Source organism: Aptenodytes forsteri, unplaced genomic scaffold, assembly GCF_000699145.1.
Source record: "Aptenodytes forsteri isolate BGI_AS27 unplaced genomic scaffold, ASM69914v1 Scaffold155, whole genome shotgun sequence".
Lineage (NCBI taxonomy): Eukaryota > Metazoa > Chordata > Aves > Sphenisciformes > Spheniscidae > Aptenodytes > Aptenodytes forsteri.
Genome location: NW_008794446.1, coordinates 3,026,113 through 3,039,238, shown reverse-complemented (window position 1 = coordinate 3,039,238; position 13,126 = coordinate 3,026,113). Strand labels below are relative to the sequence as shown.

The 13,126-nt window shown below is 43.4% G+C and overlaps 1 protein-coding gene across 3 annotated transcripts in view; it reads right to left on the bottom strand.

The window, feature by feature from the left end:
• The window catches only part of SMAD9 (SMAD family member 9), a 26,421-nt gene extending 14,422 nt beyond the window's left edge, over window positions 1-11,999 (bottom strand). Inside the window, exons 1-3 of one of the 3 annotated variants that reach the window (XM_009290187.2) lie at window positions 11,583-11,999; window positions 4,720-4,977; window positions 1,723-1,860 (exon numbers count right to left, since the gene is read on the bottom strand). In XM_009290187.2, coding sequence (XP_009288462.1) covers window positions 1,723-1,860; window positions 4,720-4,977; window positions 11,583-11,994 — 808 coding nt within the window. In that variant the 5' untranslated portion in view covers window positions 11,995-11,999. The remainder of the gene's footprint in view (window positions 1-1,722; window positions 1,861-4,719; window positions 4,978-11,582) is intronic. The other 2 variants (XM_009290189.2, XM_009290190.2) reach the window with 2 other exon arrangements.
• Window positions 12,000-13,126: the final 1,127 nt, after the last annotated feature.

Here is a 13,126-nt window from a genome sequence, read left to right as displayed (position 1 = left end):
TCCCTCCCTCCCTCCCTCCCTCCCGCTCTTCATCTAAGCAGTCACTTATGTCAGGCTTTATCTCAATAGTAGCTTCTGTTTCTTCTTAATTTTATGACTGAAGCCCCAAACATGCAAAGGGCTGGTACACCAGCTTAACTCTAAGCCTCTGAGGAGTCCCACTTGTTCTTAAAAGTGATAACTCCACTGCATTAAATTAAGCACATGCTGACATTCCTTGCTGAACCGGGGCCCAATCTCTACACTGAAAATAGTAAGGGACACATCTGCTCTGCACACTAGCAGGAGCTAGGGATGACAGATGGGCTCAAAGCAAGTCAAAACTGAGCCAAGCCTTCAGCCTAATACCATACTCTTAAGTTCAGAAGTAATCAATCACTGCCCCTAATTTTCTGCATGCTTTGGGGCTTTTTGCTTCCATGTGGCACCGTAAACAGAAATGTCAGCAAGGTCATTTCTTTTGGACCTACCCCTACCCAGGTTTTCTAACTCAGAGACAGAGAAAGACTCAAAAATGTAACAGAATCTCTGATCCTCATTTGTCCTACAGGAATTAGTGGGAAACCTTATCCTGCCTGCCCACTACAGGCATGTGAGACCCCCTGCCCCCAGAGCACCTCTGTGCATAACCTCTAATAAACTTCCAACTAATATTCACTAGGGCAGTGATCACGGATGGTAAACTATGGTGAAGAGATTAAAGTATCTCGACAATTTATTTAAAAGTATTCGTGTCTGATAACTAGTCATTATCTGGCCATTCTGTGTACCCATCCGTAACTTCATCTTCCTTCTGCTGCAGTTCTGTGATACTCACATGTTCCTCATGTGAGGAACTCATGTTCCTCACTGTTTCAGAAGGCTTGCATTACTTTTTTAATGTGCATGTGCGCACACAGTGTTCAGTCCTCATGCCATAACGGACATTTGTTTAGGACTACAATATGCTGGACTAAAAGAACAATGGTGATTTTTCCTTTGCAGTAGCAAGAAGCCAAAGGAAAACCCAGCAGAGGAACTCCACTTCCCCTTGCTGCTCTGCAGCAATGGGCTTCGAATGGTGGAGGCATCACCTGCCACTACAAGTCTGGAGGTAGCAGAGACCATGCTGGAGAGGTCATGAAGTTGCTTTCAGGGGAGCGAGAAGGATCCCAATCCCTTCTAGTCTGACCACCCACGCCCTCTCCCACTAAAGCGTTCTTATATGAGGACAAAGAGTTTGGCCTTCTGTAAAAATCTCTTTGTACTTCACTAGAATATGTCCTTTTCTTTTCTAGCCAGCCAGTAATCTAGCATTAATACAAAGATGGCAGTAAGAAAGATCCCAACCACAAGGCTTTAAAGTACTTGAAACCCAGAACTGAAGGTGATAAAGAAATCAGTTCTGATATTGATAGTGCTCTTTTGTGTTATATTGCCTCACCATTCTTGATTTGATATCTTTGTCTTTACAACGTAGATAACAGTGTTTGCTTTCATTAACAGCTTTCTAAATGTAACAGTCCATGGATGCAAATAAGGTCTAAACGCTGTAACTTCACACATAATTCACTGAATTCTTAAATCAACCTATTCTGCTAGCTAATGGATGGGTCTAGTACACAGCTTTACTGTAAAACTGTCTGAAACCTATTACTACAGAACACTGAACCTTCTTGTTCAAGTAACAATATTTTTTGCTTAATAGTTTTTCTTTGAAGAATAGTACAAATGGTTATTTACTTGCAGCTTCTCCATCGGCAGATTTACCTCCATTGGGCAAAGACAGCACTAGTTGACTTTCAGCTATTGCATCCATTGACCGCCCATTGTGGTTTCCTGGAGGATCTCTTGCATGGTAAGGTGGGGGTGGAGTTTCCACTATTAGAAAGAAGGAAAGAAAGAAAAGAAAGAAAAGACACCTAAATCAATACGTTGGTAAATTCTCTCCGGCTTTTCTTGGTGAGTACTTAGCACTTATTCAGCATTGTTTAGCTACAGAAGGGCTGGAAACAGAGCACAGATCTGAACCTGACCTCCCTTCAGTCTCCAGATTAAGACCATTACATGTTCAGGGAGGACAGGAAGGAAGGGCTGTCATGTTGGACATGCTGCACTTGAAAGAGAGAGGGACAGTCACAACAGTGCCTCAGGTCTAGACCGATGTCCAGTCAAGCTCTCTGCTAGTACAAGTTGTTACCCTAAGAAAGTAACACAGTATGATCCTTCAGTTCCAGACTTCTCTCTCTAATGTAAATTTGAAAAGGATGATTTAAGAGCAGAAGGTAACGTTAATTGATCCTCTGGGAGAAAGCTCTCTTTCTTCACAGGCTATAGAAAAAGCCCATGGAAAGCCTTTATACTTTAAAATCAGACTTGGCAAAACTCCCTCCAGATTTGTCCTTTTTACCTCTGTCCTACAAGGGAAGGCTGGCCCTCTTCTGGTTTGTGAAGTCTCCCATCAAAGAGCAATGCATATGATGAAAAAATATGGAGAAAAAGTATCAACTCACAACCTGCCCAGCTCCTGATTTGTTTCATTTATGGCACAGTAAGCTAGAAAACAGAAGGTGACTCTATAGTGGGGATTCTCAAGAAAGACAGGAGGCTTTAGAGCCAAAGAAAAAGGGACTTCATTTTCGTATTAGAAAATGCCAATATTCACTGCATAAGCGCTAGAAGTATGTAGTTTTATTCATTTGAACAGAAACTCAGTGGGCTTATGGGTAACTTACAGCCATATACAAACTTGCAGGACTAAGGGTCTCTTTAAGAAGACCAGGGTTTAACTTGGTTCCAGGTTGAAATTTCCTCTTGTGTTCAGGATCTGTTGGCTGGCCCTCAAAACAGAGCAACTTCACCCAGAGTGAATAAATGTGGACTGTCTCATAAGACAATCATTGAATCTTCCAAGTAAGTACTGCACAGAAATGTTATTCTTTTTAAGCATTGTTCAGGATTTAGAAATTTCATACACTATATGATATTTCTAACATATAGATAACATAACGCTCCCACAGAAAATGCAACAAGCTAGAATAGTAAAACAAAATCAAGAAAGAGTAGAAGAGAATACAAGTCACAGAAAGGAATATAATGTGATTATACAGGTATTTTTGATGTCTACACCTAACCTAGTCACCATAAGCTCTCCTTATACCCACTAAAGAAAAACAGGCACTGCAGACACAGTGCATCTCAGCTACTTTAGACATATACCTTCAGATGCAATGAAACTTGTTCTAGGAGTGCCTGTTTACAGAGAGAGTATAGACAATTGCATGAGATGTAGAAATTTGCATTGTTGACATCTATATTTGGTCACACCAATCCCACTCAAGGTTCTTGATGTAACTCCAGTTTGCTTTAGATAGTCTTCCATCCCTGATTGTTACTCAGGCAAATTATGCTTATCAGCATGCCGTGTGCTGTGATATACCGAAGCTCAGGTTGAGCCACTTCCATTTTTAAGTAGCTTTGCAAGGTCCCAAGTTCAGTTAAATGCACGAGTCAAGAGTCATTACATAGTTGGAATGGGCCTGATTTACCTGTCAGGACCAGCTCCACTGAATCCAGCTTGGTTACACAGAGGTGAAAGAAAAAGATGGGAGAAGACAAACAAGTCCTACTACTTACTGAAATGTTTTGATGTTGCTAAATATGATTTAATCTGAAATACAGATGTAGAGAAGAAATGAATGAAGGTCCATTCAATGAATGGGGAGGGAAGGAAAAACATCACACTGCGTTGAAAGTGTCTAGCTTAAAAGGAAGTTCAAATACTACAAATACCTTTTAAAAATAAACACCTTTCTTGCAGTTAAAATCAAAATAGGCATATCGTTAAGGACATGAATTTAAATGCTTTGTAGTTCAGACATTAAAACACTAAGCTACAAGATTCTGACCTGAATTCGTCCTTGTGAAAAAGTTGAGATCATTGAAACTATTTGAGAGTTACAACAAAGTACAAGTGAATCTGGACCACGTTTTGATATTAAAGCTAGCTCTCAGCTGTGTTGCATGACACCTTCTTGGTATATTTAACAGCAAAAGCATAGTTAAATTCTCAGGTAATTAGAGCACTACTAAGTAAGGAGTTCACAACGCAAACAATCCGAGTGACATAACCCTGCCGACCTCAGAACTGTGGAGCTGATGAAACACGTTCCAAAGTCATAGGAATTTGCCTGATGGCTTCACCAAGTGTTGGGCCAGATTGTTAAACACCTTAATTTCCTGAAGTTTATATAGTCAGTGGGATCACCATACATTAAAAAATATTTCTGCATACCGATTTCCCCATTTTATCCTGTCTCACTTGATGGAGTTTCTAAAGGTCCCTACCCTGACCATCTCTATTAGAGGTGCCTAACTTAGGTGTTGCAAGTGCTCTTTTCCATGGATTGTATCAGAAGCTTGGATGGGCAGCTTTAGGCAGAAGGTGACCTGGCACACCTGCTCCTCTCCTCAACTTTCCCCTTACAGTAATCATGAAATCTCATCCAGGCACTTCTAGGAGTGGGATGACTAGAGCTCTTAGTCCCTTGAGCATCCGTCACAAGGACTGGGAGACAATACTAAGAGAAAGTCACAAGAAGTAACGTTCCAAATCCATCCTGTCCAACATTTCAATCTGTAGCTACAGCCTGGGGGAAGCAGACAGAATTGGCACCTGACCCCAAGCCCTGGCAAGAACTTCAACCACCTCAGTTGGGATGTCTGAAAGCTCATTCTTACCCGTGAGCTGATAGGGACTTCCTGGTCCAGAAGAGCTTCCTGGTGAGTTGGGGTAGCTGATGCTGTTAGGCGACTGGGAGAACATGTGGCTGGGTGATGATGGAAAAGGGGTGCATGGAGGATGCTGGAAAGAATCAGGATAGGTGGCATTGTGCGGCATCAGCGGCTCGCTGTGCAGAGAAGTGTTTCGAAACTTGGCAAGAAGGCTGAGGTGAGGGTTAAACTCACTGTGTCTTGGAACGAGTACAGGAGGTAGGACTGAAAATAAAAACAAGAACAGAAAAAATCTGGTTAAAAGTGCACTCTTGAAAGTACATCTCTTTGTAAGTTAAAAAGAGGCATATTCCATGCTGCCCGAATAATGCTGTCTATATAGAAGTCATTGAAGGGCAATAAACTTGTCCAAAAACAAGAATCAAAAGCTGATTCTTGGACCTTTTTTCCCCACATTTGCAGCCAGTTGCAGCAATTCCATACGCAAAATATGAACCCATTCCTGACTTGAGCACGGTACCATAAAATTTACAGGTATGGCATGTGCACACAGCCCTCTTACAGAAATGCAAGTGGCACACTTCTCCCTCTCAAAATTACCTATTCCTTCCTTCCTGAAAGACTGAACATGTCAGGAGTTTGCTAAATATTATCACCAGGATTTGCCAAAACCACAGCCAAGTTTAATACAATTAATAGTGCTTTGCAATACACTGCATATTTTACTACCAGTGTTTTACAGATGGGCAAAAGGAAGCACAGACAAGAAGCCTGACAGCAGATTTTAAAGGTTTTCAGATACTTGAAAATGCTGCCAGCCAGACAGTGGGATCTTTAAAAGGCAATGTAAATGGCAATTCAAATATTGCAGCAATATTAATTTAGCTCTTGCAATAAAGTTAGAAAAGATCTAGCATGAGAGGCAAATGTCAATGGTTGGTAGTTAAGACACGAAAAACGCAAGTCAGAAAACTGAAATCCAAATTAATCCATGTAAAAATTGGTCTAATAGAAGATAACACCTCTCTTCACAAACTGTCCTCACTTACATCTCATACTGTCAGTGCTGTTAACAGCATTGCTGCATTGAGAAACCTAAAGTTGACCCAAATTATTCTGGATTCTGACATATCAGGAGTGAGAGCAGAATTGGAGTCAAAACACTTTAGAAAACCCAACTAGCGAGTTACCTATGAAGATGCAGCCCCTAGGCTGGAACACAAAGAAGCTTGCTAAATAGTTCTGCATATGGGAGTTCAACTTGAGGCTTTAACGGGGTCTCCCGTAGTCCTTGGGAGGAGAACAGCACCTACAATGGGCAATTCATGTACCCCAAGATTTCTCTATTAGTTACTAGCTCACGTAGTGCCTAATTGTCTTAGTTAAGGCCTTAAAAACAAGTAGGGGGAATGAATCCCCAGTTGCTATCTTGCAGATCTAAAAGCCACCAGAGAAGATAAGGAAGCAATTTGAGTTATTGTGACAAGGATGAATTGTCCCAACACCGGGAACAGTTCAGCAGGCTTGTATTGATTGACCTAATGTCCAGAGTTCCTCTGGCCTAAAACCCAGCAGCACGTAACCTTTCAGTCTATCCTTCTAGCTTATGGAAACAAATAGCAGTGTGCACTCTTGGTTATAAATGCTGACAGGAATATATGGTTTGAACGTGTTTTAACATATTGTTTGGGCCCAAAAGCTCTGTCTAGGTAAGGCCAATTCTTTTTAGGTAGGTTAGCTAACACCTTTTAATTACAGTGAACTCTCATTTATCCAGCATAATGAAAGAGTGGAATAATTGCTATAAAGCAACTAATATATAGATAATGCAAAACATGTGCATGAGAAGAGGCTGTAGGAACACCCTCCTTGGAGTGCACCTTCAGTGCACATTGATTGCTCATAAAGCTGAGGCGGTTTAAGCAGGAGGAGGAGGACCAGTGCCTGGTACCAAAGGCAGGTTTACAGCTTCTTGCTTGATGTAGCACTATGCTGCACCCGGAGCAGGGTTATACCATGCTCCTGCCCACCCACTGCCATATACCATTTGGGAATTTGCCAGTCACCCATGAACTGAAGAACTGGGCCCTAAAAACATAGAAAAGATTGGACTGATGACAGGAGGTTCACTGCAGAAGTTATCTTCTTACCTGCCTGGAAACACAGGCACTGGGATACCTGTTAAGAGTCTATACACAGACCCTTCCCTGGCCCAACGCATTTCTAATTAGCTTCTGTCCAGCACAAGGATGGTGCTCTGGAGACTACTTTCTTTCCTTCTGCCTCTGATATGCCCCTTCCTGTGGGATGAAGATTTTGTTGCCACCCTCTTAAGTCCTTTGGTAGAGAAAGGTATTTCTGCTTCTTTACCGCTTCTTTAGCTTTTTGGACTTCCTAGACTCCCCAGGTAGGACTCATACAGGCAATACAGGTATTCACACCTGAGATGCACTGCCCAGTCCCCATGGATATCTTCATAGCCAGTGGAGAGAAACAGACTCTTTTAGTGCTCAGTTCATCTGCTCTATATTGGGACAAGGCCAGTACCACCACTGCAGATGTGGTTTTGGTAAGCTGGATCCCTCCCATCCCATGCTCCTGTGAGCAGCTCCAGACTGTGAGCTGCTGCTGCTTCTGGAGTTTTCCTCTACTGCTCCATGCAACTGGTATGATGCTTGCCAGGTCTCCTGCTGCTCAGCCAGCTCTGACCAGCAGCCCTAGAAAACGGGGCACTGGTGATCCCTTTGCACCCAGCCAGGGACAGCTGTGCTACAGCAATGCCGGGCAGCGTTGGGAGGTTGGCACCTTGCTGTGGGTACCACCACTAAAGAAGCGCCTTTCTTCAGCCCTGTGAGAACTCAACTCCTTCTCTAAATGAAAGCTGAGAATCTGGATGTGTGGACAGCACTTGCCAGGAAAAGCCCTTGACTCGCCCTGAGTGAGTCAGCAAGAGGAATTTTCAAGCCTTGAACTCATTCCCAGCTCTGACCAGGGTACTTCTAATTTCTGCTCTGCTGTACAGTTTTTGCCACCTCACTCAATCTTTCCACTGACTGCTCTGTGGCTGCCTAGAGGGCTAAAGCCTCTGTGGTGGAGAGGAATTCAGATATTTGCTTGTTTGTGGCTAAAAATTCCCCAGAGGGCCTTGTTCTCCTTGCTCTTTTGGGAACAGATGTCACTCTCCAGGCCTCAACAACTCTGAAGGAAGTGTGACCAGAGGCACGAAACTGAGTGACTGAGTGCATTGGGACCTGTCTGTCCTCATAATTTACCTGCATTGTCTCCACTCAATGGAGTCCTTTTCTTCTACCTGCTATTCTCCACCTCTCCACCGAGAGCCAGGGGTGGATCCTTCCTTCTATGCATGCCCAAGTGTTGATGATCTTTGTTCAACTGAAGACAAATACGGTCATGCCCCAAGTCCTGCCACTGCTTTTCCTGCACTAGGCTTTCCCCTGTTCCCTTTAGCTGCAACAGTTCTTGCCGGAAACCTGGCTGTGCCCAGAGCCTGTGACTTCAGGTTCTAGCAAGCAAACTATCTGCCTCACAATTCTAGGTACAACATCCACCCTGTGATTTCTCACACATCAGCCCATCTTTGCAGAGTTTACTACCTTCGGAGACCTACCCTCCTGTGAGATCCATCTGTTCCCTATGCCCATGACCATTCACAAACACCAAAAACATGGCCAACAGGGAGATCATCAGGGTCTTCCAACTGGGAGGCTACCACATCTTAGTCCCACTCAGGCTTGATGAAAGCAATGAGTTAGTCTAAGTGAAAAGTTCATTTAGGCTCCTGCTGTCTACAGCAATGGTGCACACTAGAATTTGCACTATCTACACATGAATGATCTCATATAAAAATAATAGGGTAAATGTTTAGGCAGCTTTTATATTTTTCTGAAACTGCAGCTCCTCCTGAAAACAAACCATTTAGACTTCTGACCAGCTCTTTGAGGCAAAACAATGAAGGGGGAAGCAAAGCCTATCCACCATACCTATCTCCTTTAGGCTAGGTGGCCTAACCCCTCTCTGCAGTGGGATGTGGCACAAACAGAGGAAATATATGCTGCTTTTTTCTAAATGGCACCTGCTGCTCAGCAGACCTGAGAAGAAATCTGCTGGGGACACTGGTAGCAGCAATAAAAGCTATGCATAATCTGTGCAGTATTGGTCAGCATAGACTAGGATGTGGCTGGGCAGCCTGAGGACACAGCAGAGGCAATGAAACCCCTGAATCTCAGATCAGAGCTTAAAGCTGCTCTCTAGTAATACAGGTTTAGGTATCTGCCAGGCCACTAAAGAAAGGATGAGGCCCTTTCATCTTTGACACAACTCATTCATTCTGAATAAAAGTTAACGGATCTGGTCACAGAGTGGTTGACTCAGCAAGACAGATTGCAGTGATGGAAAGTGAGCCCCAAAAGGATGGACATTTGTATGAAAATAATACTGGTTGTGGATTATAAAGAAATGCACTGCTGACTAATTTCATGGGTGGATTCTTTAGCTCCAGAGGATGAGATTCAAAGAATCTCACATAAGCCTAAGATCACCAACAGCCAAGATGCAGAAGATTTCCTGTAGTTAAAAGAGGAGTGTTGTTTAAATAGACTGGCACCCAGATCGATCACTCCCAGCCTTTTCTGTGGTGATCTCTCTGCTACCACTTTCTCCTCAAGCTCATTTCTTCTCTTGCCTCGCCACCACCGCCTTGCAGCACTGCTTTCTAACTGCCTCTGTCCTGGAGCTGCAGTACTGCCACTTGCAGTGGTGTAAGTTACCTCTCCTGCCACTGCCCCAGCACAACTGAGTAGGTTGTACTTCTTGCTGTACCACATCTTTAGCAGGGGGGTGACTCACTTGTGAGCTTCAGCTTCTAAGCTGTCCCCGTAAGAAGAGCGGTAGGGATGAATACAACAGCCCAAGAACAATTCCTGGGTCCTGTGGAGAACTGGCATGGCACAGCTTGCATCCTCGCAGCTGCGCTCTCTTTCGCCTCCAAAACAAGGTGCTCACATCCGAAGTGCCCAAAGTCCCTCCTGTGGGCTAACCCCTGCATCCTGAGAACTGCTAGTCCATGCGAGTCCGCATGGGTCAAAGCTGTGCCCGGGAGCACGCTACCAATTCAGCAATACTCAGACCTGCACCTTGGCCCCGTCTCATTTACTAGTAGAGATGTAGCCAGTCTGCTGCACAGACAAACGACAGACACATGTTCACAGCTGAAACCTTCTGAGTTTCAGGGTCAGAACAACAAGCTTTGGCAGCCATTTAGCAGCTGCTGGATTATCCCAGTTCTAGCGTTCGTTAGCTGGCACTGAACAGATCAGAAGACTGGGGTTAAAAACAGCACTGTGCAGTGCTGTCAGCTACCGTGCTAAGGAAACTCCATTAACTACACTGGAGTTACACCAGAAGAAATGAGAAGACACTACAGGCTGCAGCCTTCAGAGAGAAAGGTACACAAAATGGGATATTTTACGAGCGTCTTTTCTTAGATTCTTGAAAAGTTTATTTTAGCAAGGCAGGAGATCAGCTCTTTTCACTGAAAACTGTTGACAACAAGCACCACTCACTGCAGCTGTGAAATTTTAATTGTGACAATGTTTACAGCAGTTCAGATACAGCTTCAAAATGACAGCTCCGCTGCAGTGGAAGGACTATCAGAGAAGGGAGCAGACCCTGTTGTTTAACAAATGTTAACAAATGTCTTTCTCTTATTTCATCTGTGTGAAAAGAAACATCCCACAGTTCACTCATCTGATCCTAATGTCACCTCAGAGTAAAGTTCATGCCAGACAAAGAGTAATCACAGAATAACAAGTGTACACTTACCAACCATATCCATTAGTAAATTAAATTACTGTGATTTTTGGCAGCAAGGGAGAGCTAGGTTAGACATTAGAAATCATTTTGAACTGTAAGGATAGCAAAGCAATAGATTCATTTGCCTGGGGAGGTTGTGGAGCCTCTATCACATGGGATTTTTAGAGCTCATTAGAAAGACATCTGTCAGGAATGTACCTGGTAATTTGTTTTGGTTTGGGAATAGGGACAGAGGAGAACAGGAGGACTGCTCAAGATATCTGCCAGCCCTACTTTCTAAGATCCCTATAGAAGTCAACACTGAACACTATAATTTTCTAACAGCTGTTTCATTGACACTAAGCCCAATTAAACGACCCTTCAGTGAAGTCGTAAGTTTTCAGTGCTGACCAAGTCCAGTCTAAAGATGATCATCAGTGGAAAAATTCAAAGTTTTATGGGAACTTGGGGGATTTATTTCACATAAACTATCCATTCAGGTAAATAAGTCCCACCGAAGGCAGGCCACCAGGCATTTTAGGAAGAATCAACTGACCTGGTTTCAAATCCACAGCAAAATAAGCCATCTTACTGCAACTCTAATCTTTAAAGAGAGCTAGTGATACATTTTTCCTGTGGACTAATGAGTCGATTGTTGGTTTTCAGACAATGAGACATAAATCTAGCCAGAGTGGTAAGTCTAGGATGGTGCCCAGACTTCATGCAAATGGACACTAGTTCGCAGAAGGAGGGTTCAGCAGGCAGCCAGAACCCACGTCCATGGAGAGGAAGCTTGCTTTCAGCACCCTGGACAAGATCCATGTGCCCTCGGGGGTCTGATGGGACGCGGACCCCACGGGGCAAGGCGCTCCTTACTCCCAGCTGCTGGAGCTGTGATGCCACCAGGCATGGAAGGCTGGACCACCCAGGGTCCTTCCAGCAAATGGAGCCTGCCTTTTCAGATTTCAAAGCAGAACTTGGTAGGATGCACTAAGACTAGACCTGCCACTACAAGAGCTAATAGAGAGATGTGAATCATTTGCAGATGATATAATTACCTGGGGTTTCCACCCGCCGGTAATGGTAGGGGTTAATGCACACTTCTTTCTGTTTTGAGCCAAATGGGAACTCACAACATTCCAGTGGTTTCAACTCATGGTGAGACTGTAAATCAGGCCAGCGCCACACTCTGCAGTATATTACGTGGGGAAGCCCCTTGCGGTGAGACACCTGCAGTCGCCCATCCAAGGAACGTGGGATCGTGACACATTTACTGGGCTGACCCGGGCAGCTCAGAGCCCTTTCCAGTTCTTCCATGGCACCTTTTTTCTTCTTTAACTTCTTCACTAAGGAATCAACAGCTTTTTCTGCCCACTTTTCCTCTTCATCTCCTTGTTTCCAGCCCAGCAGCCTTTTCACTGCAGGGCTGGTGAAGGAGAACAAGGAGCTGATAGGGGTGCTGGAGTGCATAAGAAGCAGAGATTACACACGAATGTCAACGGAAGCACAAATCACGCTCCTGCCTTGCAAGGCTTGCACGGAGTTTCCACAATATTGAGATGGACGCTTCCTTCAAGGAAAGGTTCTTCCAGACATACGGTTTTGTAGTCTTAGGCACTGGTTACAAGTAGTCCAACAGGGCGGGTCTCAGAACTTTCCAAACATCAAGAAACTGCTGATGAAGCCTGGAATAACAACACAATACATCGTTAGGCTTCACACACTCCTTTCATTGTTCCTTCAATAAAATCTTTTGAAAGAGAAATGATTCAAAATGTGTATTTAATTTTCAATGGTTTTCTGTTTGGTTTTTGCTGTTTATTTTGGGTCCAAGCCTCTCCTCCCCACTACCCTCCACACTCATTTTAGAGTTGGACCTCGGAAAGCATTAAGCGTCCAGTCAGGCAAATTGTTGCAGGGTGGGGGTTATATTTACTACAAAAGAAAACGTACCTTTTTTTTTATGCTGGTAGCTGTAGGTTCAGCTCAAGCATCTTCTACAAAATTAAATCTGTAATATCAAATTTTATGGAAGTAATGAGTAGAATATTTTTCTGATTTCAACTTCCTCTCTGCCCCTCCAATCTCACTCGACTGTCAAGAGTTGTAAAATATTAACTGCAAAATTAATTTAAAATTCAGCTACTCACAGATTTCATTTAGTGGCTTTGAAAGATCTATCACTATTCTCTAAGCTTATTTACATTGTCTCATATGAAAGAGAAAACCTTGTTTGCCTAGCCAGTCTGTTTTGCTCTCTCCAACAATTCAAAGTTTTTTGGATGAAAAACACAGACTTTTGGACACGGTTTGTGCTGGATGAATCCTGAGTTATTTCTGCTAGGAGTTGCTACATCTGACAAAGTCCAACAGAAAGAGTTTAGTTCTTGAGGGTTTTTCTTTTTTTTTTTTTCTTTTCTTTTAAATGTAGCTGGAGCCAGTCTAATTTTAGCTGAAAATGACATGTTTCCACTGACTGGAACTCTGAGGGGTTTTTCTTTTTTCTTTTCTTTTCTTTTAAATGTAGCTGGAGCCAGTCTAATTTTAGCTGAAAATGACATGTTTCCATGGAACTCTGCTCTGAGGAAAAACGTCCTTGCAT